The 25,311-nt window shown below is 38.1% G+C and overlaps 1 protein-coding gene across 1 annotated transcript in view; it reads left to right on the top strand.

Moving 5' to 3' along the window:
* gmcl1.L (germ cell-less, spermatogenesis associated 1 L homeolog) overlaps positions 1-24,999 on the top strand; it is a 32,583-nt gene extending 7,584 nt beyond the window's left edge. Inside the window, exons 5-15 of the mRNA XM_018253399.2 lie at positions 3,818-3,915; positions 4,574-4,686; positions 7,360-7,425; positions 9,134-9,218; positions 9,436-9,526; positions 12,623-12,763; positions 15,049-15,118; positions 18,832-18,907; positions 22,125-22,270; positions 22,832-22,919; positions 24,278-24,999. Of these exons, the coding sequence (XP_018108888.1) occupies positions 3,818-3,915; positions 4,574-4,686; positions 7,360-7,425; positions 9,134-9,218; positions 9,436-9,526; positions 12,623-12,763; positions 15,049-15,118; positions 18,832-18,907; positions 22,125-22,270; positions 22,832-22,919; positions 24,278-24,406 (1,103 nt within the window). The 3' untranslated portion in view covers positions 24,407-24,999. The remainder of the gene's footprint in view (positions 1-3,817; positions 3,916-4,573; positions 4,687-7,359; positions 7,426-9,133; positions 9,219-9,435; positions 9,527-12,622; positions 12,764-15,048; positions 15,119-18,831; positions 18,908-22,124; positions 22,271-22,831; positions 22,920-24,277) is intronic.
* Positions 25,000-25,311: the final 312 nt, after the last annotated feature.

The following is a 25,311-nucleotide window of genomic DNA, read 5'->3' as shown; positions in this document are numbered from 1 at the left end:
TCTTTGTCCCTACTGAGCAGTAGTGATGTGCGGGCTGGTCCGATACCCACGGGCCGACCTCGCACCCCCATTTGCGGCTGGTGGGTGGGTCCGGTTGAGCTTTTTCTTCCTGCTCTCTCCGCCCGCCACCTTACAATGCCGACATCCGGTTTTATAGTGGCGCGCCTGCTCGCCCAGCCCCTTCTGTGATGTCATAGGCGGGGCGGCATGGGTCCATAAAAGAAACCCTGAAGTCGTGCATGGATGGTAGGCCGGTGCGAGTCAGGTTTTACCCGACCCGCACATCACTACTGAGCAGAATCCCTGGGTTTCATTACAGGCAGCTGTTAGAACTGATACAATAGTTGCTAATACTCCAGAGATGCTGCTGAAAAATTTAAATCTGCACCTGAATTACTGAGCTGCCAGACTGAAACACCAGAGACAGGAACCTTAAACTTTAAACTTACCGTAAATGTTGGAAAAATTGTAAAGTCTTTATTTTTGGAAAACAATCTAAAAAAAAACCTAACTCAACTGAAAGTGTGTGGAAGGTGAACAAGCCTTTTAATTGGAAATTGTTGCCACATACTTTCATGTAAACTAATGCTGGGTCCTTGTCTAATTCTGAAACCCTTTCAGAATATAGTTTTGGCCATACACTGGCTACTGTTGAATTATTGGCCTTACTAGTAGCTTATTGGCTTGCAAATGGGGCCAAAACCATGGCATGGGAAGGTTAGCGATTCCTAATGGGCCAGTACCAATACAGTGGTGGGAATCTGGGGTTTAAAATAAAAATATGCACTTAAACAGCCTGCATACAACATTCATGTATAGTATTTGTTTCAATTACATTTTTGTATAGGTTTAGCATCCTGTGAATTTTAGTAGATACCAATTGTTTTTTTTATTGGCTGGAGCTTAACAAAAATACAATACTTTATGTTCCCCATTACACTGATACCATTTGACTTCAACTCATTTCCAGTGTTAAAGGGGTTGTTCATCTTTAAGTTAACTTTTAGTATGTCAACTTTTCAATTGGCCTTCATTATTCATTTTGTATAGTTGTTATTTTTTTAGTTATTTGCTTTCTTCTTCTGACTCTTTCCAGCTTTCAAATAGGGGTCATTGCTCTGCAAGGCTATACATGTATAGTTATTGCTACTTTTTATTACTCCTCTTTCTATTCTGACCCTCCCCTATTCATATTCCAGTCTCTTATTTAAATCAGTGCATGGTTACTAGGGTAATATGGACCCTAGCAACCAGATTGCTGAAATTGCAAACTGGAGAGCTGCTGAATAATAAAAAAAAAAAAAAGCCAAATAAGTCAAAAACACATTACCCATTAAGGTTTTCCCTGGGCTTGTGCTCTTGTTCGGGGAAAACTGCACTGGCCCATTGAAAAATTCCAAAGAGCTGCACCGGCATTTTCTTACTCTTTAATCTTCAGCACTTTGCTGATCAGGCAGCTGTAGAGTAAACTTGCTGGGGTTTCCATGGGCCGTTGCAGTTTTCTCTGAACAGGAGCATTAGCCTGGGAAAAACTTTAGCAGTTTATTATGTCATATAATTATAAAATACCCTTTACGCTTTCTTTAAACAAAGAACATATTACACTGGAGGTACAGGATGCACTAGGAACACAGTATTTAAAAGGGGTGGGTCACCTTTAAATTGAATTCTTCTGTGATGTAAAGAGTGATATTCTGAGACAAATTGCAATTAGCTTTCATCTTTATTATTTGTGGCTTTTGAGTGATTTAGCTTTTTATTCTGCAGCTCTCCAGTTTGCAATTTCAGCAGTCTGGTTGCTAGGGTCTAAAGTAACCTAAAGTAAACCCTAGCAACCATGCATTGATTTTAAAGAGAGACACAAATGTGAATAGGAGAGGGACTGAAAGATGCTTAATAAATAGTAGCAATAATAATGTATTTGTAGCCTTACATTTGAAAGCTGGAAAGGGTCAGAAGAAGAAGAAGGCAAATACTATAATAAAATCCAATTGGAGAATTGCTTGGAATTAGCAATTCTATAATGTAGTATAAAAAAAACAAAAAAAAAACTGAAAGACGAACCACCCCTTTAATTATCTTTGTGTTATTCCTTTGGGAACTAGTATTTCTACTGCATTTTTCATACTCCGTTTTAGGGTAGTGGAACACAAGACTAGCATTTAACTCACTAGTCTGTGGATGTGGTGCTCCTCAACAGCCCCTCTCAGACTTACATTTAAGTCGCCTACTCATCACTTGTCAATTGAAAGCTTTTCTAGGCAACTATACACATAAAAAAGCTCATGCACGCACTTCAAAATGACACTCAAGCTCCAGTGCACACAACTTGGCACGTCAGTTGCTGCATTTATTTTCTTTTCATAAGACTTATTGCTTTGCTTCTAGTTTTTAGATTGCTTTTATGCCTCATCAAACTGTTGTAAAAATGCTCCCTTTTCAAATACTGCATTAAATACAAAATACTGTACCTATGTTTGGGGGAAAAAAAGAAAAACTTTGGGGATGCTGCCACCTGCTGGAAACTCGGTAAACTGAAAAGCGGAATTGACCAACTCTTGAGGACACATGAAAAGTTTTACATTTTTATCAGTGTCTTTCTTGGCCTTCCAGAGAAATAATAGTTAATAATAGCTTTGTATTTGTAATTTATTGAGCGTTAATGCTCACTTCATTGGGCATGAGTAAATCAATGATCGTTACCATTCTCAGAACTCGGCTATACACTACATTGCAGTTTCCTGCTGTGAATGGCCTGGCCTCCTTTTTATGAAAGTGTTGGTCTTTCATATAGGTTTTCAGAATTGAGATTACATTTCTGTATATGGCCAGATTTTAAATGTGTTTTTGTTCTTGCATGTACGCATTTAGGCTATGCAAATGAATGTACCTGTCAGGGGCGTAACTATAGAGGAAGCAGACCCTGCGCCTGCAGGGGGGCCCAGGAGGTATAGGGGCCCCATGAGGCCCTAATTCATATACAGTTTCAATAAATATTGGTAAAACCAGTCAACTTGCTGAAAAATAATTTGCTGTGGGGCCCAGTAATATCTAGTTACACCACTGGTACCTGTATTAAGGGCATAGCAGACCCTGCTGAAAGAGTCCTTATGTTCTTAGGAATATGCAAGTATTTATAAAATCTATGTATTATACCTAGGGATGTACTGAATCCAGGATTCATCAGGTTTCGGATTCGGCCGAATCCTTGTGCCTGGCCGAACTGAATCCTAATTTGCATATGCAGAATTGTGATGTCTATGTTCTGCCAGACCACCAATAGAGGGCAGTACTAACACAATGTATAGCTAATAATTGATCAAGGATCATTTTCATATAGCCAAGCATTGACTGTATAAGGAACTATGTACTGTATACCAATCATTATGCTCTAATGTATAATTGATCCCCAAGAACCTCCAAATATAAGCTATTAAATAGAAACTACACACTTAAAATAGTTACATTGTATTATAAATTCAAATCTAAAAAATCTGGGAGCAATGCAAGCATGAAAATACTTTCAGGGGTGCCAAATAAAGGCTGTGATTGGCTGGCTATTTGCTAGTAGCCTACAGGAGACTCTGTTTGGCAGTACACCTGGTTTTTATACAACCAAAACTTGCCTCCAAGCCAGGAATTTAAAAATAAGCACCTGCTTTGAGGCCAATGGGAGCAACATAAAAGGGATTGGGGAGCAACATATTGCTCACAAAATGAGGAGCATCATTGGCACCCCAAGTGACTTTTCCCTCCCAACAATACTTCTCCAACAACATACAATTGTGCTTATTTTCAGCTTGATCTCTCTTTTCAGCCCTGCAGGTGGCGTTTGGCTCCCTCTACAGAGACGATGTATTGATAAAACCCAGCCGTGTCATTGCCATCCTAGCGGCTGCTTGTATGCTTCAGCTTGTAAGTACCCATGCTCATTACAGGGATTATTTACTAAACCTTGAATTTATCTGGTTGGTTTTTTTGGGGCAAAAACTCAAATTATTACAGATTACCCCGACGCTGCAAACAGCCTGAATCTGAAAATCCACCATTTCAGACCTGTTAAGTCAATGGGAGAGGCATTTGAAGTTATAGTGGTTTGTTCTGGGTTTAGCCTGAAAATCCAAATGATTCGGGGGTTTGGGCATAAACGCAAAAAAATCAAAAAAATTCTAACCGTTTTTAATTCCTGATCCGATTAATTTGAGTTTTTAATCGGGCATGGGAGTTTGGTTGTGGTTTTTTAGTAAAAAAAAAATTAGATAAATTCAAGTTTAGTAAATAACCCCTGTAGTGTACCCCTTTGATCCTATTCTTTATAATAGAATAGTGTTTATAGAGTTTATTGGCAGTTCCACACCAATTGTACAAGTTGCATTCCTGGTTCGAGATCAAATCTGATGCCATCTGTTCACTACAGATTTATTTGGTGTCTGGCTTACATTTTTGGACCCAGACTCAATTTAAATAGACGTTATTTTGTAGCAACTTTCGTCTCTGAGTGAGTTCAGTGTTTTTTCGGTTCACTCTTTCCCTTCTGTGATTGAAAACCTGCTGCTTATCTGATGTTTCTCAGGATGGTTTAATTCAGCAGTGTGGAGAAACCATGAAAGAGACGATCAGCGTGCAGACAGTTTGTGGATATTCATCTGCAGCCGGCATCTATGGATTAGACTCTGTGAAGAAAAAGTATGTGCAGCATCTTATTTTATTTGGATTACAAATAACTTGTATATTTTAAAGGAATTGTTCAGTGTAAAAATAAAAACTGGGTAAATAGATAGGCTATGCAAAATAAAAAAATGTTTCTAATATAGTTAGTTAGCCAAAAATGTAATGTATAAAGTCTGGAGTGATTTGATGTATAACTTGTCAGTCAGAACACTACTTCCTGCTTTTCAGCTCTCTTGGTTTACACTGACTGGTTACCCTGGTTACCAGGCAGTAACCAATCAGAGACTTGAGGGGGGCCACATGGGTCATATCTGTTGCTTTTGAATCTGAGCTGAATGCTGAGGATCAATTACAAACTCACTGAACAGAAATGTACCATGTGGCCCCCCTTCAAGACGCTGACTAACTCAGAGTTATAGAGCTGAAAAGCAGGAAGTTTCATTCTGGCTGTTTTATTAGATATCCAGTCACTCCAGCCTTTATATATTACATTTTTGGCTAACTAACTATATTAGAAACATTTTTTATTTTGCACAGACTATCTATTTACCCAGTTTTAATTTTCACACTGAACTATTCCTTTAAGTCTTCGTTTACAGATGTAAGTAGGCCATACAGTGACTGGTATACTCTTCTGTCTCAGGCCATCCAGATAGTCTGCAATTTATTGCTGTTGTTATCAACCCTGCCCAATGGACTGCCCGACCTATATGTGGCTGAAATCTCCTAGACGGGTTAGAAGAACCCATTGGACAAGGACTGTATTAGTCCCTTGAGTCAGTCTGCTCCTTATGGGTCAATATAGGTCCACGTTCTCCTCTGTTTTGTGGCCATAGGCAATATAGTTACTTCCATAGTGCCGAGATGGAAAATGCCAGTTTATGAATGTACAGGTAAGGGTTCAGTTATCTGGAAACCCGTTATCTAGAAAACTCAGAATACGGAAAGTCTGTCTCCCATAGACTGCATTGTATCCAAATAATCCAAATTTTTTAAATGTTTTTTTCTCTACAATAATAAAACAGTACCTTGTACTTGATCCCAACTAAGAAGTAATTTATCCTTATTGGAAGCTATTGGGTTTATTTAAAGGCATTGTTCAGTATAAAAAAAAAATCTGGGTAAATGAGCTGTTCAAAATTAAAAAAAAATTCTAATATAGTTAGTTAGCCAGACAATGTAATGTATAAAGGCTGGAGTGACTGGATTGAAAACGCTTATGTTTGTGCTACTGCCACATGACAGAAAATATCTATGGTAGCACTGAACAAATAAGTATTAAATAAAAATACGAAAATATGGTAGAAATAATAAAGGAGAATACACTCACAGAGGGAGGGCCACATGGGTCATATCTGTTGCTTTTGAATCTGAGCTGAATGCTGAGGATCAATTACAAACTCACAGACACAGATATGTCCCATGTGACCCCCCTTCAAGTCGCTGACTAACTCAGAGTTAGAGAGCTGAAAAGCAGGAAGTTGTGTTTTGTTCTGTTAGACATCCAGTCACTCCAGCCTTTATATATTACATTTTTGGCTAACTAACTATATTAGAAACCTTTTTTTATTTTGCACAGCCTATCTATTTACCCAGTTTTTATTTTTACACTGAACTGTTGCTTTAATGTTTACATGATTTTCTTGTAGACTTAGGGTCTGAAGATCCAAATTATCCAGAAAACCCCCGGATCCCAAGTATTGTGGATAACAGGTCCCAGACCTGTACTGTATTGTACAAATATACAGTGCTCTGTATACAGTGTTGCTATAAGGAACACATACATAAAACATCATTAATTTCTATTCAATTGTGTGCTTGTGCTGTATCTAGTAGATTGAAGTCTGAAGCAACTGGACTTTTCTGACTTTTCTTTTCAAGAAAACTGCTGCTGTACTTTTCCAAAATGGATTTTTCTCCATAATTTGGATCTTCATATCTTAGTCTACTAGAAAATCATGTAAACATTAAATAACCCAAATAGGCTGGTTTTGCTCCCACTATTAATTATATCTTAGGATCAAGTATAAGATACCGTTTTATTATCACAGAGAAATAATTGAGTATTCGCATGAAATGGAGTTTATCGTAGACATCCACCTCGTAAATCCAGAGCTTTCTGGAAAACTGGTTTCCATAACTCTACTAGATACTGCATATCATGACTTGGATAATTGGAAATCTTTATAGACATTTTGTTCTTGTGCTCTTAATCATCGCTAATAAGAACCTTTTAAATGGTATGTACATTGAATTTTATGCCCCCCCTCTAAAGTAGTGATCCATGGGTTGGGAACATTAACTCTTTACAACCTGCATCCAACCCAAAGATTCTGGGAGAAATAATAGCCCATGTGTGCACCCTCAGATGACATGAGAGCTGGACAGAGTATTGGTGGTTAACATCAGTAGAGGGAGGGGAATATGTGTTGAAATCCTTGCATGAGTGATGCCCTGCAAGAAACCTGTCCTTCAACGCATGCCTCCATTATTGGCCTCTGCTCAACCCAAGGGTTTTGGCCAGACCCACACATTTAGTCCCCCCCTCACTGCAAGCTTTAGTTCACTTAGAGGTGAATGCTCAACTTTATCCTTGTAAGATATATTGCTCTATTGTTTTTTGTCATGTTATGTAAAATAGATAATATATTTTCTGTGTTCTGAAATCTCTTTGTTCCCTAATTATAGGTGCCTTGAGTGGCTTTTAAATAACTTAATGACGCATCAGAGTGTTGACCTGTTTAAAGAACTAAGGTAAGATAAATACATACAGTTGTAAAATCTGATGTCTGTTTAGCAGTTATTCGAAAGCATTTTAGCAATCTGACCCTGTCTCTACGCAAATAACGGCATAATGACCTCTCTGCTTACTGCATATTATTTCAGAGGCGACTACTTTTGGATTTCTTTTTAATTCTGTTATGATTCATTTGTACCTTTGTTCTGCTCCTTAGCATATTATTATATATTGACTTGTCAACTTGTGTTCAGCTTAAGCAGCTATTAAATGGTATTTTATTTTACGGGGAAACATTTTGGTGATGATAGAGAAAAAAAAATGTTTTTGTTTCTTTCCTTTATTTAAATATTTACACTCTTAGGGGCAGATTTATCAATGGTTGAGTTGTGATTTCCCAAACAATTCAAGTTTTTCAAGTGTAGTATCAGTGAAAACTTGTTTTTTTTTCAGGATAACAAAAAATAAATATACCAAGATGTATTATTCCCCGAAGCTGCAAAAAGCTTGAATCCAAAAAATACTCTGTCAAGGTCATGTAGAAGTCAATGGCAAGAGGTTCCTTGAAACATTTGAAGATGTTTTTAGCCTACACTGGGGTTTTTTTTTTTTGGTGGTTTGCACTCAAAAAGCAAAAAATTCTAGCTATTCAAATTTTTAACCCCCAATTGTATTGATTTGAGTTTTTTACATTCACGTTTTTTCATAAATAAGAAAACATTCGAGTTGTGAGTTTATTCGAGGTAGAAAAAAACTCACAAACTCGACCTTTGTCACCCTTAAAGGAGAAGGAAAGGTTAAAATTAAGTAAGCCTTATCAGAAAGGTCCACCTAAATATACCAGTAAACCCTCAAAGTAATGCTGCTCTGAGTCCTCTGTCAAAAGAAACACAGCATTTCTTTCCTTCTATTGTGTACACATGGGCTTCTGTATCAGACTTACTGCCTTCAGTTTAAACCTCCTTTCCCTGGGCGTGAGCATGCTCAGTTTGCTCCTCTCCCCCCTCCCTTCTCTTCTGTAATCTGAGCCCAGAGCTATAAGTGAGTAGGGAGATCCTCATGCAGGACGTGATGTCACACCAAGCTAATACTGCAGCTGCTATCCTAAACAAACAGAGAGCTTCTAGAGCTTTTTACTCGGGTATGGTAAAGCATTCTACAGGATAAATATAGCATTCTAGCTTGCACTATTGCGGCTAATCTATTGGCAATCAAATGCCTCTGTAGTTTTCCTTCTCCTTTAAAGAGGATGCTCACTGCCTCTACTCCAATGAAAATCAATAAGGCTTGTGCAATAGGCCCCTCTTAGAGGTCTATTTAGTCTGAGAGAGAAGGAGTGCTCAGAAAGCAAAGGGGCACGGACGTAATGACAATTACATTCCTGAAGTTGCTCAATAACCAGCAGATTGTTGATGCCAGTTGGTTGGTTTTCTGCTAGTAGCTTGACTGCCCTAGGGCAAACTATTTTCCCTGCCCTCTTCCTTCTGGCCTTGTTACTTTCCAGCTTTCTATGCCTGAGATTACATTTAGTGTTATGGGTCAAGAGAGGAGTTGTAACCTAGATGAGTAAGGGTAATGGCGATCTATATCACACAGAACTTTTTATATAAATGTAAAGTGAGTATAAAAACAAAACAATGTATGTTATGCTTGCAGGCCTAGTCCCTGTGCTGTTTGTATAGTTCTACAGGTTTTTTACTTCACTAAAAATGTTTTTGATTGCAGCATCAGTATGATGGAACAGCTCATCTCCTCACCTGACTTGCTTGTCATGCAAGTAGAAATGGATGTTTACACTGCTCTCAAAAAGGTATGTTTTCTGTAGCTCTGCTTCCGAAATACGCACACAGGCACAGTGACTGGTTTCTGGAAAGCTGCGAATTATGAGAGGGCCATGTCACAAAAACTCAATTTTAATCAAATAATTACAATTTTAAAACACTATTAAATTTTTCTTTTTCTTTTTTTATTGTCGTTGTCCTTTCTGACTAAAACCAATGACTATGAATGTGTTTTTTCCTCTCAAGTGGATGTTTCTACAACTAGTGCCTTCTTGGAATGGGTCATTAAAACAACTGCTGCCTGAAGCCGACGCTTGGTTTTCCAAACGCCGTAAAGGTAAGTAGGAAGTGTTAATTTTTATGTACTCTTAGTATATCCTCCTGAAACTCACATTTTGATGTATTCTTCTCAAATATGAGCTAAATGATCTGTTATGAATATACCTGTTTTTGTGTTAACCAACATTAGGCAGTAGCCCAGATGAACCAATCGGCAATACGTTTTTTTTTTATTTGTTTCCTGCAGTTAGAAGATTGCCTTGATTAACTGCACTGGGGCAACTTTGTCCAGTGTTAGTAAATTAGGATGTTTCTGTAGCCTTTATTCTTTAGGTAATGAAGTTGATTTGCTAACTACTGTATACCTTTCATGATCATTATCCTCACCAGTATGGGGTCTGACCTTGAAAAGTTTTTATCTCTCAACTAAATACAATATCATTTTTTTTTCTTTTTCTTTTTTTTAATAAGAAACCTGGTTTCATTATATAACATCTCACAAGACTTTCAAATGCATTTGCTATTGGGTAATTTAGCTGGTGTAATTTCAATCTATTTTAATGGCACTACTTCAGAAGTATGATATCACCAGGTCAGCAGAATGTCCCTGCTGTAAATTAGGCACTCATGGTTGCATATCTTTGTAACACATATCTTATGCAGTTATCCTGGGAGACATTTGACCCCTGTTTTAGAGACGTTACCATAATTATTAGTGCACACACCCCGAGCAATATCCATCTTATGGTTATATAGGTCAGGATCAAGAAACCTGTCTTGCATTGATTCTCAGATAATCTGTCTGGCCCTGATCTTCATTCAAAACACAAGCTGACTCTCAAAAAAGGCTTCCTGGAAATGATTGCCACCCAGGCTGTATAAGAAAGTCTGTATCTGGAAGCCATACAGTTAGTAACTATAGTTTTAAAAGGATGCCATCTTTAGTCCAATAAGATCCAAACATAGTTCATACTGTAAAACCATGATCTGCAACCAGTGGCTCATGAGCAAAATGTTGCTCACCAACCTCTTCGATATTGCTCCCAGGGGCCTTGGGGAGGAACTCCACGGGCACACTGCGCAAAAATGCAGTAGTAAAGTCAGATGCAATGGAAATAAGTTAAGCAACAGGAACGTTGGATGGTGTCGCAGCATTTGTCCGACACGACTGTTGGATGCAGACGCTACACGCTGCGTCTGTATCCGACAGTCGTGTTGTATCAGATGAACGCTGCGACTTCATCCGACATTTCCATCTTTTACCTTATTTCCTTTGCATGTGACTTGACGCCTGCGTTTTTGTGCCGAAATCGCCGTGGAGTAAGCAGGTGCTTCTTTTTGAATTCCTGGCTTGTAGGCAAGTTTTGGTTGCATAGAAACCAGGTGTACTGCCAAACAGTCTCCTACCAGTCCACATAGAGCAGGAATCCCAACCTTTTGAACCCGTGAGCAACATTCAGAAGTAAAGGAGTTGGAGAGCAACACAAGCATGAATAATGTACTTGGGGTGCCAAATAAGTGCTGTGATGGGCCATTTGGTAGCCCCTATGTGGATTGTCAACCTATACTGAGGCTCTGTTTTGCAGTGCACCTGATTTTTATACAACCAAAACTTGCCTCCAAGCCAGGAATTCAAAAATAAGCTCCTCCTTTGAGGCCACTGGGAGCAACATCCAAGGGGTTGGAGAGCAACATGTTACTCACGAGCTACTGGTTGGGGATCCCTGACATAGAGGCTACCAAATAGCCAATGTCAATCCTTATTTGGCACCCCCAAAAACATTTTAACTGCTTGAGTTCCTCCCCAAACCTTTTTACATCTTAATGTTGCTCATAGATAGATATATATATATATATATATATATATATATATATATATATATATATATATATATATATATATATATATATATATATATATATAAAGTTTGGGGTCCCCTGGTATAAAATGTTCATAGTTTATTTTATGGGCTGTATTTGCTCAACATTAGCGCAATAAATTGTTTTTTTCTAACTTTTATTTAAAAGTTATTTATGAGAATATGATGCACAAATATATATTTTTTTTTTTACCCTGAACTGCCTTTCCTTCTCCCCATCTGTAAATAGTGTAATATTTTTAGTCTCGTGCTCACTTATACAAAAACTTTTATAGAAATATCATCTAATATAAATATTTATCCGTTGGCCACATTGGATTCTGCAGAATTTTTGGGGAAAGCTATGTTATTTGACTGAATCCAAATGGATTGGGTGCTTCATGTGTGTTCTGCCCCTGGAAGATTTTTTTTTTTTCATTAAATTTAATCCAGTTTGTGCTGGAAATATTTCTGCGCTGTTCCGCTCCCGAGAGGGAATTTAATGTGATAGAACAAAATAGGTTGTGTTTAAGCAGTCTAGCCTTGTAGCCTAAAGCTGCCACTAGGAATCGTTACCGTGGAGCTCACAATGGTGAAAACAGGAACGCCGCAAGAGAAACAAGTGAAATTCAGCCTAATTACATGTATTCATATTGTCCTCCCTAAATCTGCTCCATTACAGGAGAAGGATAAATCTAACAATGGTCCCCATCATGTTTTTCTACGTTCATTAATGGGTTTTCTATACCTCTGATTTCATTTTCTAAACCTTTTACCCCCATTTTCCATTAGTTCTAGCCTCCTCTTCTCATAGCCCTCCTAATGGGTTATAATCACCTACAAACCGGCAGGGGTGTGGCCACAGACATTAAAGTTTCAGTAGCTAAAATAAGAAAGCATTTTGTATAGATCTAACTGATTTCTTTACTGCCCACTTTAATACTTTATTGCAACAGGAGTCCCCGAGCTTGACTGCAGAGAGTTTGATATCTCTGATATGTTCATCTTTTATTCAGTATCTAAATAAAGCGTCCCCAGTCTTTGTTGGATGGAATTTTAGATAAGACATGTTCATGATATGGGTGAGAGAGCCCGGCTTTATACATGAGATGGAATCATTACTTAGTCTGCACTTGTGCAAATGTCACATGTAAATGGTGAAGTTTACTGGCTCTTTGATTAAATTTTAATCCTGTTCTGTATTTGTCTTTTATGAAATCGTTTACTTGTGATCTGTGCTAGAAAGCTGTGCTGTCAGTATCATTTACCTGTTGCTGCCTGTGTTCCTTCCCTAGAGATTGAAGAGAATGGAACCTTCCTGGAATGTGAACAAGGCTCCCCGTTTATGCCGGTTTTCAGGCACTTACGGTTACAGTACATAATTAGTGACTTGGCTTCAGCAAGAATTGTCGAGCGAGATTGCCTTATTCCTTCAGGTAAGAAAGTGCAGGAAGAGATGGTGTGTCTTGAAAGATGGAGAGTGGGAATTTGAAAGGGATTGCTTTCACCTCTAGCCCTGTTATTTCCTTTGTTAAATTTATTTTCTTCTTATAAGCAGCTTTATTTTATTGTTTTACATTGCCTTATAACTGCTTTTACTACCTATGTATAAATTTGCTCTAGTTTGTGGCAAATTTGTTGTAGGTCATGCCATTGTTTATATGGTGCCAGCAATACAGTAATTCATATAAACAAATGTCTCTTTCGATAGTTTAAAGGAACCGGAACACCAAAAAATGAAAGTGTTTTAAAGTAATGTAAATATAACGTGTTATGCAGCACTAGTAAAACTGTTGTGTTTGCTTCAGATCGCCTACTATAGTTTATATATAAATAAGCTGCTGTATGGCCATGTGGGCAGCCATTCAAGCTGGAAAAAAAGGAGAAAAGGCACAGGATACCTAGCAGATACAGATCGGCTCTGTAGTATCCTGTGCTTGTTTGGCTGCCCCTATAGCAGCTTGATTATATAAAGTAAAATAGTGTTTCTGACGAGACGCTGCAGGTCTACAGTAAATTGTATTGTGGTTAGGTAAAACATTTTTAATTTTTGCTGTTACTGTTCCTTTAACAAATCGAATAAAAATTGGATCAGAGGGTCTGAAAATTTAGCACAAGAGCTTATGATCAAAATCATAAATGGGGGGTATAAAAAAGGCTTTGTGTGCGCCCCTTACAAACCTCATAGAACTGTGGATGGGTTTAAAGGAGAACCTAAGCTCTACATTATGTTTGGGCAGCCATTTAATAGTGAAGATCCTCCAAAGATGCCCCTAGTAGATCCTCATATTCACAGCGCATGCTCTGGGCTGCTGTCTGTTGCTTGAGTGTAGGCATCAAAACAATACAGTATCTAGAATATAAAAGTTACAATACTATCTCATTGCATGGCAGCTCAAAAATCAGTGCTGTATAAATCAGAATACAAATAGATTCCCCAAAACAGACGAGAGCACACTGAACATGTGCAGTGCCACTAATGCTTCTACATACTCCAAGATGGGGGGGCTCCTGTGCAGAACTACTATTGCCTGGGTCATTAATATTTATAGGGCTGCTGAACCGTTAGGCTAGTGCAGCCGATTCTGTACCGGTATGGGATCCATTATCCGAAAGCTACGAATTACAGGAAGGCTATCTCTCCCATGGACTCCATTATCATAAATTAAGTCAAATTTTTCAGAATGATTTACCGTTTCTCTGTAAAAATAAAATAGTACCTTCTACTTGATTTCAACTAAGATATAATTAATCTTTGTAGGAGGCAAAACAATCCCATTGGGGGTTATTTAATGTTTAAAAAGGTGTTTTGTTTTTTTTTATCATTTTTCAAGTTAAAGAAAAGTTTCTAAATTCTGGAAGGACCCCTTGTCTGGAAATGCCCAGGTCCCGAGCATTCTGGATAACCGGTCCCATAAGTGTAGCTCTCATAAGTATTCTTTATCTGGTTGTTTACATTCTCTGCATTTGTGTATCTGACTTTAGAAACAATGCTGATTAACAGACCTGCAAAATAACTGATTGGGGTTGCATTGTTTCAAGTAAGACCCAGACTTAGGATCAAGTACATGTATGGGACCTATGTTCCAGAATGCTCGGGTTTTTCTGGATAATGGATCTTTCCGTAATTGGATCTTCATACCTTAAGTCTACTAGAAAATCATGTAATCATTAAATAAACCCAATAGGCTGGGTTTGCTTCCAATAATGATTAATTATATCTTAGTTTGGATAAAGTACAAGCTCCTGTTTTATCATTACAGAGAAAAAGGAAATCATTGTTAAAAATTTAGATTGTTTGGATACAATGGAGTCGATGGAAGACAGCCATAATTGGAGCTTTCTGGAGAACGGGTTTCCGGATAGCGGATCCCATACATGTACAAGATTCAGTTTTATTGTTCCAGAGAAAAATTAAATACTTCTTAAGCATTTTACTTATTTGATTAAAATTGAGTCTATTGTAAATGGCCTTCCCGTAATTCAGAGCTTTCTGGTTAACTGATCCCATACCCTCCATTATAATATACAAATACGCTTAAAAAGAATTGAGCGTATTCAATGAGTTTCTATTGAAAGTTTATCTTTCTGTATGTGAAAAACAGCTTTTGGGTGGAGCACTCTTAAGATGAAATGTGCCCTTTCAACCAATTATCAGACTTATTAGTAGGTACTACTGCAGGAATATACATTCTGACTTCATCACCTTCTTATTTCACAGAATGGTTGTCTTCCATTTACAAGCAACAGTGGTTCACCATGCTCCGAGCAGAACAGGATAATGATATGGGGTAAGAATAGCCATGTTCTACTATAAACACATCTAAAAGAGAAAGTGATTCAGTCTGTTCATTTTTACACTAAATCTGTGATACTTGTAGATAGAACTGTGTGCGGTTGATCATTCCTCATGGAGGCCAAATTATGGGATTGTTAAATGGCAGTGACGTGGGCACATTGGGGGGGGGGGTTATTTTAGCAAAAAATGGTAATAGTTACAGCTGTAATGGACATCCATGCATAGATCGGTTAACTCTGCAAAATACTTTATTTATTGAAAGGTTCAAATCTTTTGCCATGATGTCCCAAGTGCACGTGTACTTATCACAGATACCCTAAACAGGTGCCAGCGCTTTATAAAGCTCAAATTATTCTCCAGCAACTAATATAATGAACTTTGTGTTGTACCCTGTACATCAAATCCGAAATCAATTGCAGGTATCCTACAGTAATGATGTGGAATACACGGAGAGGGCGAACACTATAGGCTAACACCTCAAACTCCCATTGGTCCTTAACCAATCCAAATTAAAAAAGCAGTATTAAAGGAGAAGGAAAGACTGTAGTTACTTGGGGGTACCAAAAGTAAAAAAGTGTCTCTAATTCTGTCTCCCCATACTGTATGTAATTAATACTGTCCTCTAATTTGGCCATTAATGTTTCCTGGTTCTACCTTATCATGTTTGTGAATGTGGGTATTTTTCTCCTAGTCTTTTGGGGGAATTATTTTTGGAGTAATGCAAGTTACATAGTTAAATTGGGTTGAAAAAAGACAAAGTCCATCAAGTCCAACCCCTCCAAATGAAAACCCAGCATCCATACACACACCCCTCCCTACTTTTAATTAAATTCTATATACCCATACCTATACTAACTATAGAGTTTAGTATCACAATAGCCTTTGATATTATGTCTGTCCAAGAAATCATCAAAGTTATTCTGCTTATGGTGGCTCCTGTACCTTTATATTACATGCTGTCATACTACAGTTTAAAATATAATTTATTTATAGACTCCAGTGAATTTTTTTAATTTAAAAAATATATATATTTTTTAAATTCATTTTTAGAATATAAGTATATATAATATATATTTTATTTATAATATGTCCGTATAATGTCTTTCTTTATTAGTGTAGGTATTGCGTTTCCACATGTCCAGAACAGTATCAATGATATCTTGGTAGCTCTAAATGGCAGCAAGAGAGAAGTTTGGAGCAAAATTTAGTTTTAGTTACTGTGCTTGAGAAATGCTGAAATTCTCTCGGGATCAAAATGTGATATTAATCGAATTTGGCAAAATTTGGTTGAACGAAAATCGTTCAATCGTACGATGAAATCCTTCGAACCAAACAATTTCATCGATCGAAGGATTTTCCTTCGACTTCTAAAAACTTAGGCAAATCTTGGCTATAGGTTCTAGAAGGTCCCCATAGGCTAACATTGCAATTCGGCAGGTTTAAGGTGGCAAAGTGTCCAAGTCAAACTTTTTTAAAGAGACAGTACTTCGATTTTCGAAGTCGAACTTTTTACTTCGAGTCGAAGTCGAATTTGGCCTATTCGATGTTCAAAGTACCCAAAAATAGTTAGAAATTAAGTTTTAATCTTCAAAAATTCACTTTGACCCTTAGTAAATCTGCCCCCTGATGTTTGTAAAGTCTACTTTATGCCCCTCACGTTCTTCACATTCTATGACCCCTAATTTAAGACTGTGACCACTGAATTGAAATATTATATGCTGAAAAAGCTTGCTATGGAAGGGGTCTAGGTTGAGAAGGTAACTTAAAGGGTGGATCAACTTTAAGTTAATGTTTAGTAAGTTGGCTAATTCTAAGCAACTTTTCAATTGGTCTTCATTGTTTTTATTATTTTTTTTATACAGTGGAACCTCAATTTTACATCCCCTGATTTTAAGTTTCCCCTCATTTTACATTGTTGTTTTGTAATCCCACCTATATATTATGCATAATACATTTCCTTGATTTTACATTTTCCTGGATTTTACACCATTTTTTTTTCTGGTCCCCTGAAAAACATAAAATGGGGGTTCTTGCTGTAGTTTTTTTAATTTATTCGCTTTTTGCCGCCTTCTGACTTTCCAGCTTTCAAATAGGGGACACTGACCTCATCTAAAGAATTCCAGTCTCTTATAGAAATGAATGGGCAGTTTGGACCCTAGCAACCAGATTGCTGAAATGGCAAATTGGAGAACTGCTGAATAAAAAGCTAAATGACTCAAAAACCACAAATAATAAAAAATGAAAACCAATTGCAAAGAGAGAATATCACTCTCTACATCATACTAAAAGTTAACTCAAAGATGAACCGCCTCTTTAAGAAGTTACAATGGACACAATTCAAGGCAATACAATGGAAGTACAGTATTAATAAAGAGGTGGTTCAGCTTTGTTAACTGTTAGTATGTTATAGAATGGCCAACTCTTGAGAAACTTATTTCAATTGACTTGGTTAATAGTTTTCTCATTATTTGCAGCCTTCTCCTGTTTCCAGCTTTTAAATGGGGGTCATTGACCCCACCAAAAACAAATCCTCTGTAAGGCTAAAAATTTATAGTTATTGCTACTTTCTATTGCTCGTCTTTCTGTTCGGAGCCTCTCCTATTTGTATTCTAGGTTGCTAGGGTAATTTGGATCCTAGCAACAAGATTGCTGGAATGAAACTGAAGAGCTGCTAAATACCTCAAACCACAAATAATAAATGAAAACCAAATGCAAATTGTCTCAGAATATCACTCTCTACATCATACTTAAAGTTAATTTAATTTAAAGGTGAACAACCCCTTTAAATAAAAGTGAATACAGTAAGTGAGAAAAATCTAAACCTGGAATAAAGCAATTGTGGACTTTGGGTATATGATGATTAGGGATGCACCGAATCCAGGATTCGGTTCGGGATTCGGCCAAATCGTTCTGCCCGGGCAAAGCGAATCCGAATTGTAATTTGCATATGCAAATGAGGGGCGCGGAGGGAAATCGCACGACTTTTGGTCACGAAACAAGGAAGTAAAAAATGTTTTCCCCATTCCCACCCCTAATTTGCATATGCAAATTCGGATTCGGTTCAGTATTCGGCCAAATCTTTCGTGAAGATTGGTGGATACGGTGCATCCCTAATGATGGTCCTTACTTACAAAGGAGATTAAAATCCATATATGTGGGGCTCTACATAAACAGTAGATATAGTAGAATGCATTACATCTGGGGCATGCCAATATGCAAGTCACCCCCAGTCAATTCAAAGGCTTGAAAAGGAAGTGTTTTTCCTAGGCTGATGTTCCTTTTAGGAAAATAAAATGCATTGACGCAGAGAATATTATATCACAGCACCGTGCTTTCCCAGGCGTCCCTAGCACAGATGTTAGGCTTCACTATGCACAGTAATGTGAAATCTAAAAATCTAAGTCTGCCAAGGGACGACTGAGAAAGTAAGTAAAATGGCAGTGTGGTTCTGCAGCACTTTTGTGTAGCATATTGGCACCCAGTGAATAAGGTTTTTCTTTAGTACAGTTGCAGTTCTTCAAGACCTTGTATTTCTGCAGCATGTATAGAGGCACTCAGCTTGGGGCCTTGGCAATTAGTGTTGTGACAGAAATACAAAGGGACACACAATTCACAGTAGAAGGTACAATTCATACTTAAGTGTGTGACTCACTTTTCAAGTTTTTATTGGAAAACAGTCATCGTATCCCCATTATTTGTTTGCAGGCCTCAGGAAATCAATAAAGATGATCTAGAGAACAGCAGCATGAGATGTGGCCGGAAACTGACCAAAGATGGTGATGTAAGATTGACTTACCTGGAAACAGGTTTTTGTTTGTTTTTTTTAAAAAATATGGTAAATACAGAGCAGGCAGCGTAGAATTCCAGCCCATGCTCTATTTTGGTCGTTTTGAACACAAAGTATATATTGCCTCTTTATTGCCATAAAACTGAGAACCAGAACCTGTGTCCTGCTGCACTTCTGATTAGGGGGATTGGCTTTTAAAGGAACCGTAACACAGAAAAATAAAGTGTTTTAAAGTAATGAAAATATCCTTTACTGTTGCCCTGCACTGGTAAAACTGATGTGTTTGCTTCAGAAACACTACTATAGTTCATATAAACAAGCTGTTGTGTAGAAATGGTGGAAATTGAAAAAAGTCTATATGGCACAGGTTAAATAGTGGATAACAGATAACACCATTATGTTCTACAGAGCTTATCTGCTGTGTAACCTGAGCCTTTTCTCCTTTGAATGGCTGCCCCCATTGCTACACAGCAGCTTATTTATATAAACAATAGTAGTGTTTCTGAAGCAAACACAGCAGTGCTGGGCAGTACTGCATTATATTTTTATTACTTTAAAACACTTAAGTTTTTGATGTTACTGTTTCTTTACAGCCATTTCATTCCCAGGTCCCATCAAGCAGAGTAGGCTCAGGGGCAATTACGCCCAGAGGTCATGGGCAACAGCAGCCGTGTGTAAAACGTGTGTCTGCTGTTGTCTTCACTTTCTGTCACAACCTGCGAGGAGAAGGTGATGGTGGCCCTCCTCCATATCCCATGTCCCTCCAGCCTGTCTGCTCCAGGTTAGTGTTGCAAAAATTCTCTCATACGTTTTTTCCCACTAACTTCCCACCTTTTTCCACTTACACACCCACATGCTATTTTGGTTTAGGTTGGGGGAGTAAGCACACACATACACAGTCTTTTTTAGGTTTTTTTTTTTTTTTGTTTTTTTTTTTTTGCCCTGTTTATTGTTTTCAGGTTGGGCTATTGAGATTATCAATCTGCTATGTAATTACATTTATATTTTACTTTGGTGATTTTATAACCCCTTTAGCCATTTATATTGCACCTTTCGTTTTGTGTAGCTGTGGATTGCTTTGTTTATGCTTGTAAAACTTCATTGGCACTGGAAAAAGAACTGAACCAGCAATTCTGAACACCGATCTCTGTGTGAAAAAAGGAATTCTATTGCTTTTATTTCAGGATTTTTGTTTTAAAATGTCAGTGATTTTTATGGCATTCTTCTTTATTACTTGTTTCTGCTTGTGAAAAATGTGTATGCAGTGAGCTTTGCAGTTGAAATACATATTAGGAGGTTTGTGATTTTTGTACTGAATCTGTGATTTTCTAGGGGTTAAATGACACATAAAATACCTGCTTATCCTGCAGCAGTGTGTCGGCCATAATAAATCTGCATGCCAGATACATAGGTAATCCTATTGTAAAGGTGGCCATAGACGCACCAATAATATCATATGATTCTCGTACAATATTCGGTGCATGTATGGTGGGAGACGAGCCAACTGTTGTAAGCAGAAGACTTGGATATCAGTCGGCTCGTCAATCGGGCTGACTGGAAAATTTTGATCGGGTGCCTTTTGAAGGTACCCGAACATCGGCCATTGTTAGTGCTGAGTCGTCGGATACAGGTAGAATTCTATTGTTTCTACCTGAATATCTGACGATTCAGCTCTACACGTGTGTGTGTGTGTATTGAAATGAACAATCATTATTGGAAAGATCGTAATTGTAACGTCTATGACCACCTTTAGGCTACAGTAAAATGGGGCTACCCGGGCCAAAACCATTGGCTTACTGATAAGTGCCCCAGATGAGACTTTCTTTACTCAGCGGTGAGCTCTTGCTTGTGTTGGAGGCAGGGTGCTGTTGAAGTGCAGTTAATTGGTGCCACTGATTCGTACCGTACCCAAGAACAGATATATTGAACAGTATCCACAAGGGAGTACAGTGAGATGTTGAAGAAGACTTTGCAGAATAACAGAACAGGGTGGTAATAAAGTTATACTCACAGCATACAATTATGGGCAGCATGCATCCCACAGAGTAAATAAATGAGAACAGAGCAGCTTACAAAGACTCACCCCTAGCTTTCAGGCCCTAGCCTAAGTGGATCCCTGATATACATTCCTAGTCCCTGAGTCTGTACACTTTGTTTCCCTTCTGGGGGAATAGTGCACCCGGGAAACTAGTCCCACTAACACTCGGTGGAGCTTCTGGCTTCAAACTATTACTATCTATCTCTCCTAAAGCGACCTATTTAAGAGTATATCCTACCACTAACTAGGTATGACCTACCTAGGTTCCACCAGACCCTTCCTGCCTGCCCAGGTAAGGGCTACTATAAAATGCACCCAGAGCACATGTTTAGCTTGTATACTTTAACATATCACCACCTAATGGCCAAACTAAAGGACTATATAGGTCATACTTTGACCCAGGAAAAGGAGCTTACTTCCGGTTTATGGCTAAGAACCCCCTTAGCTGTCTAAACTTCTAGTGAGGCCCACAAAGCTGGCAAAAACCGTAGGGGACTATACTCTAAGCTAGGTACCAGTCCTCTACACTGTGTATACTGTACAAATTTCACAACATCCTAGACATTCAAAGGTATCCTGTTTTATCTTGGTCTCTAATGACATGGGATGTTAATGTTTCACTCCTCTTTATAACAATACATGATAAATAGACCCCTAAGTTTAACAGAGCTATTTACATGTTTTTGTGTATTTCTCTTCCTGCTAATCTTGCTGGTAGCAGAGATACCTCCTGATTCCTCTTGTCATAATAAGGGCTTCTATTTCTGGATTTCTATATACTTTTTTTTTTCTTCTAACTGTTAAGAGAGCCCAGTAGACCAGCTCCTTGGGGTTTAATTGGCCAAAATAATTTCATGGCCCTGCTCGTCTGTAAATGAGCGGTAAAATGTTGCAGTCAAACACAGCTGCGCTCTTTGCTGAGTGGACTTTTCATGCTGGGAGAAGAAATCACAGAAACCATTTAGAGGACAGAATTTCCCCTGTGTGTAATCCAGTCATTAATTGTGAGCAGGACTAGCAGCCATTTGTAACTTTCCCTTTAGTAGGATGCATTTACCTGAACAGTTTCTCTCTATTAAATACAAAAATACATTTTGACTATGAAATGTTCTAAAATGGCAATGATTTTTGAGGAATTGACAAACTTGCATCTTTTTATTATCCTATTTGTAGTACTGCTGGAGATGGACCGGGTTTAACTTTGGCTTTGACTTGTTGGTTACATACACAAACCGCTACATCATCTTTAAGCGCAACACCCTCAACCAGCCGTGCAGTTGTTCTGTCAGTCTGCAGCCTCATAGGAACATTGCCTTCAGGTGAGGGGCAGTCAGGCGGTATTCTTTGCCTTATCAAAGATTTCAATTAAAAGTTTGAGATCTTTCACAAAAAACACAGTTCTTGACTTTTATTGGTGTTAATACAGTTGAGTAAGCAGGTAAGCCGTGTTGTTGCCTTCTTGGATTTTCTATTTTTCCAGGTTTACTGGCAATTTTTAGTGGCCCCTGGGAAATGGTAAAATTGGGCTTTGAATGTATTTTTACAAGTCAGAAAATTTCCAGGAATATTCCCGTGACAAGTGATAAATATGCGATTTAAGAAATGCTTGCCCACATTTTATGAGCAACATTTGGCACGAAAAAAAACATAACATTTTTGATAAATCAACCCATTGAATTTTGTTCTGTTGGAAAACATTTGATCAGGATTGACTTGTCACATTGCGTTTCCATCTAGATCATTTGTTTCCACTTATATAAAACTGCTGCTTTCTTCATTTTATTGTTTGAACTTTCAGGGTATTTACGATCCTTGGAAGACATGTTATTAATATAATCTATATATTGATTGTTAAATCTAATTGTTTATGGCATCTGTAGGTTGCGCTTGGCCTCGTTTGATAATGATGGTAAAGTTATATGCAGCAAGACAAGTGGATATCAGATTCTGAGCCTTGAAAAAGATCAGGTAAGGAGTTGCCCTGGGTTTCACTGCATGTATCAGTGCAGTAACATGCAAAGAACTCTAGGTTTTCCTGTGTAAATAGGAACAGTCTGGCTCCTACATAATATTCCCCCGGCCTGCGCAATTGCACAAGCTTTCTGTGGCTCTTCGGCACAATGAAAAGCTGTTAATCTTTAAATGATTTGTTCACCTTTGAGTTAACTTCTAGTATGATGTAGAGCAGTGATTTAGTGATGTGCGGGCCGGCCCGATACGTGTCGTTCGGGCCGACCTCACACTCCTCTTCGCTAGTGGCGGGTGGGTCCGGGTTGAGCTCTTCTCCTGCTCTCCCTGCTGCCACCTTGCACTGCCGGCTTTTGACTTCTTCTTTTATAGACGCTGCACCTGCTCGCCCCACCCCTTTTGTGACATCATGGGCGGATTGGCACGGGTCTATAAAATTAAGCCAGTAGGTGGGTCAAGCAAAACCTGACCCACACATCACAGAGAGCGATATTCTGAGACAATTTGCAATTGGTTTTCCGGTTTTTTTTATTTATTTTTTTTGCTTTTTATTCAGCAGCTCTCCAGTTTGCATTTTAAGCTATCCGGTTGCTAGGGTCCAAATTACCCTACCAACCCTACATTGATTTTAATAAGCGACTGGAATATGAATAAGAGAGACCTGAGTAATAAAAATTAGCAATAACAATACATTTGTAGCCTTACAGAGCATTTGCTTTTTAGATGGGGTCAGTGACTCCCATTTGAAAGCTGAAAAGAGTCTGACGAAGGTAAAATAATTAAAAAAACTATACAAAATAAATAATGAAGGCCAAATGAAAAGTTGGCTAGGGTTGGCCATTCTACAACTTACTAGAAGGTAACCTAAAGGTGAACCACCCATTTTTTCATGTTTTTAGCCACCATTCTCTAAGAATTACTGGCCTTTTCTTATACAAATCAATTCTGCCTGATCTAGTTGCAGTTCTCATCTCTATTTAATTTCTTGTTCATAGCCTAAACTAAATCCTCTACATGAAATGATACTTTGTATAGCAGATGGGTTGATCCTTATATCCTGCTAGCCCATGACTTTCTATGTAGGAACCTAGTTGACTCCCACAGACCAATGGGCTTGCTGATCTGGGGGCAGATCTTTAAAAACGGTGCCCCTTATCAAAAGGCATAATCTGTTTTAGCATGCACTTCTCAGGCAGTACTAGCCCGTTCCTATGCTTTATGTGCGACAATAGGACGTTTTTTATAATGTACATCCAAGAAAACTGCTTTGTTCTTATTTTCTTATTCCCCTTTTTCTGGCAATTGAGACGCATTTGTTTTTTGTATGTTTACCAGCAATTTTTTGTTTGATCTTGTAGGAACAAGTGGTGATGAACTTGGACAGCCGTCATCTTCTCTTCCCTCTGTACATCTGCTGCAACTTCTTGTATACCTCCCCCGAGAGGAGAACAGATGCACCGGCACGGCAGGATAATCCCGAGAACTGAGTCACACATAAGCCTGTACTTATTATATTGGAACTTTCCTCTGAGTATCACAAGTTGAACATAGCATTTTGTTCAGATTGCTGGCCTATCTTTCAAGCTGTGTTTATGCTGGAAAGGGACCCAACTGCCAACTGTACAAATAAAATATATCCCAAAGTATATAGTCATGTAGCATATAAGAAGCACATTCCTTATGTTTCAGTAATGCAGGAGTGCCCAAAATATGCTATAAGCTATGATATTTCAGTTTCCCAAGACGGCAACAATGTATTTGATATCTACTTCAAACCTTTTTGCAAGCCATTTCTGTCCCCGATTGTTACCTTTTTTTTTTTTTTTTTGTAATGGTTTTTGCTCAGATCAAATGGCTGTACTTGAAAGTAAAAGAGCCTCACTGGTGCTCAAAGTGAAAATAAAGAGCAGCCCTTCCCTTGCTACAAGCACATGTAGTGGGCTGATTTGGGCTTTTGTTTAATCCGCTTGCATTTTGCCAGCAAATTACTACAATCTACTCTTCTGATGAATGTAAAAAGGGACACTTAAGTGCAAATTGAAAGTGATCTAAACCCTCCATTAAACTGTGCCACCACTCATCATCTTGTTCCTCTAAAATGTAATGACTGATGCAATCCACAGTCCAAATGCTGCTTGTATTTGTCATTTTTTCTTTAAGTTTAAAGGGGAACTATCACAAGAATTACATTAACTATATGCTTCACACTGAAATAAGAAACTTTCTAAATACAATTAATTAAATATTCTGCTTTTTTTTTTTTTTTTTTTTAAATCAAGTTTATCTTCACTATCCCTCTCTCAGCATCTGTTTCTCTTCATTCTATCTTCATGCAGCAGTTGGGTGTCAGATATTTGTTGAGCGTTGGATCCAATATATCTTATAGGTGGGG

The sequence above is a fragment of the Xenopus laevis genome, chromosome 3L (genome assembly GCF_017654675.1).
Source record: "Xenopus laevis strain J_2021 chromosome 3L, Xenopus_laevis_v10.1, whole genome shotgun sequence".
Lineage (NCBI taxonomy): Eukaryota > Metazoa > Chordata > Amphibia > Anura > Pipidae > Xenopus > Xenopus laevis.
This window is presented reverse-complemented; position numbering and strand designations above follow the sequence as displayed.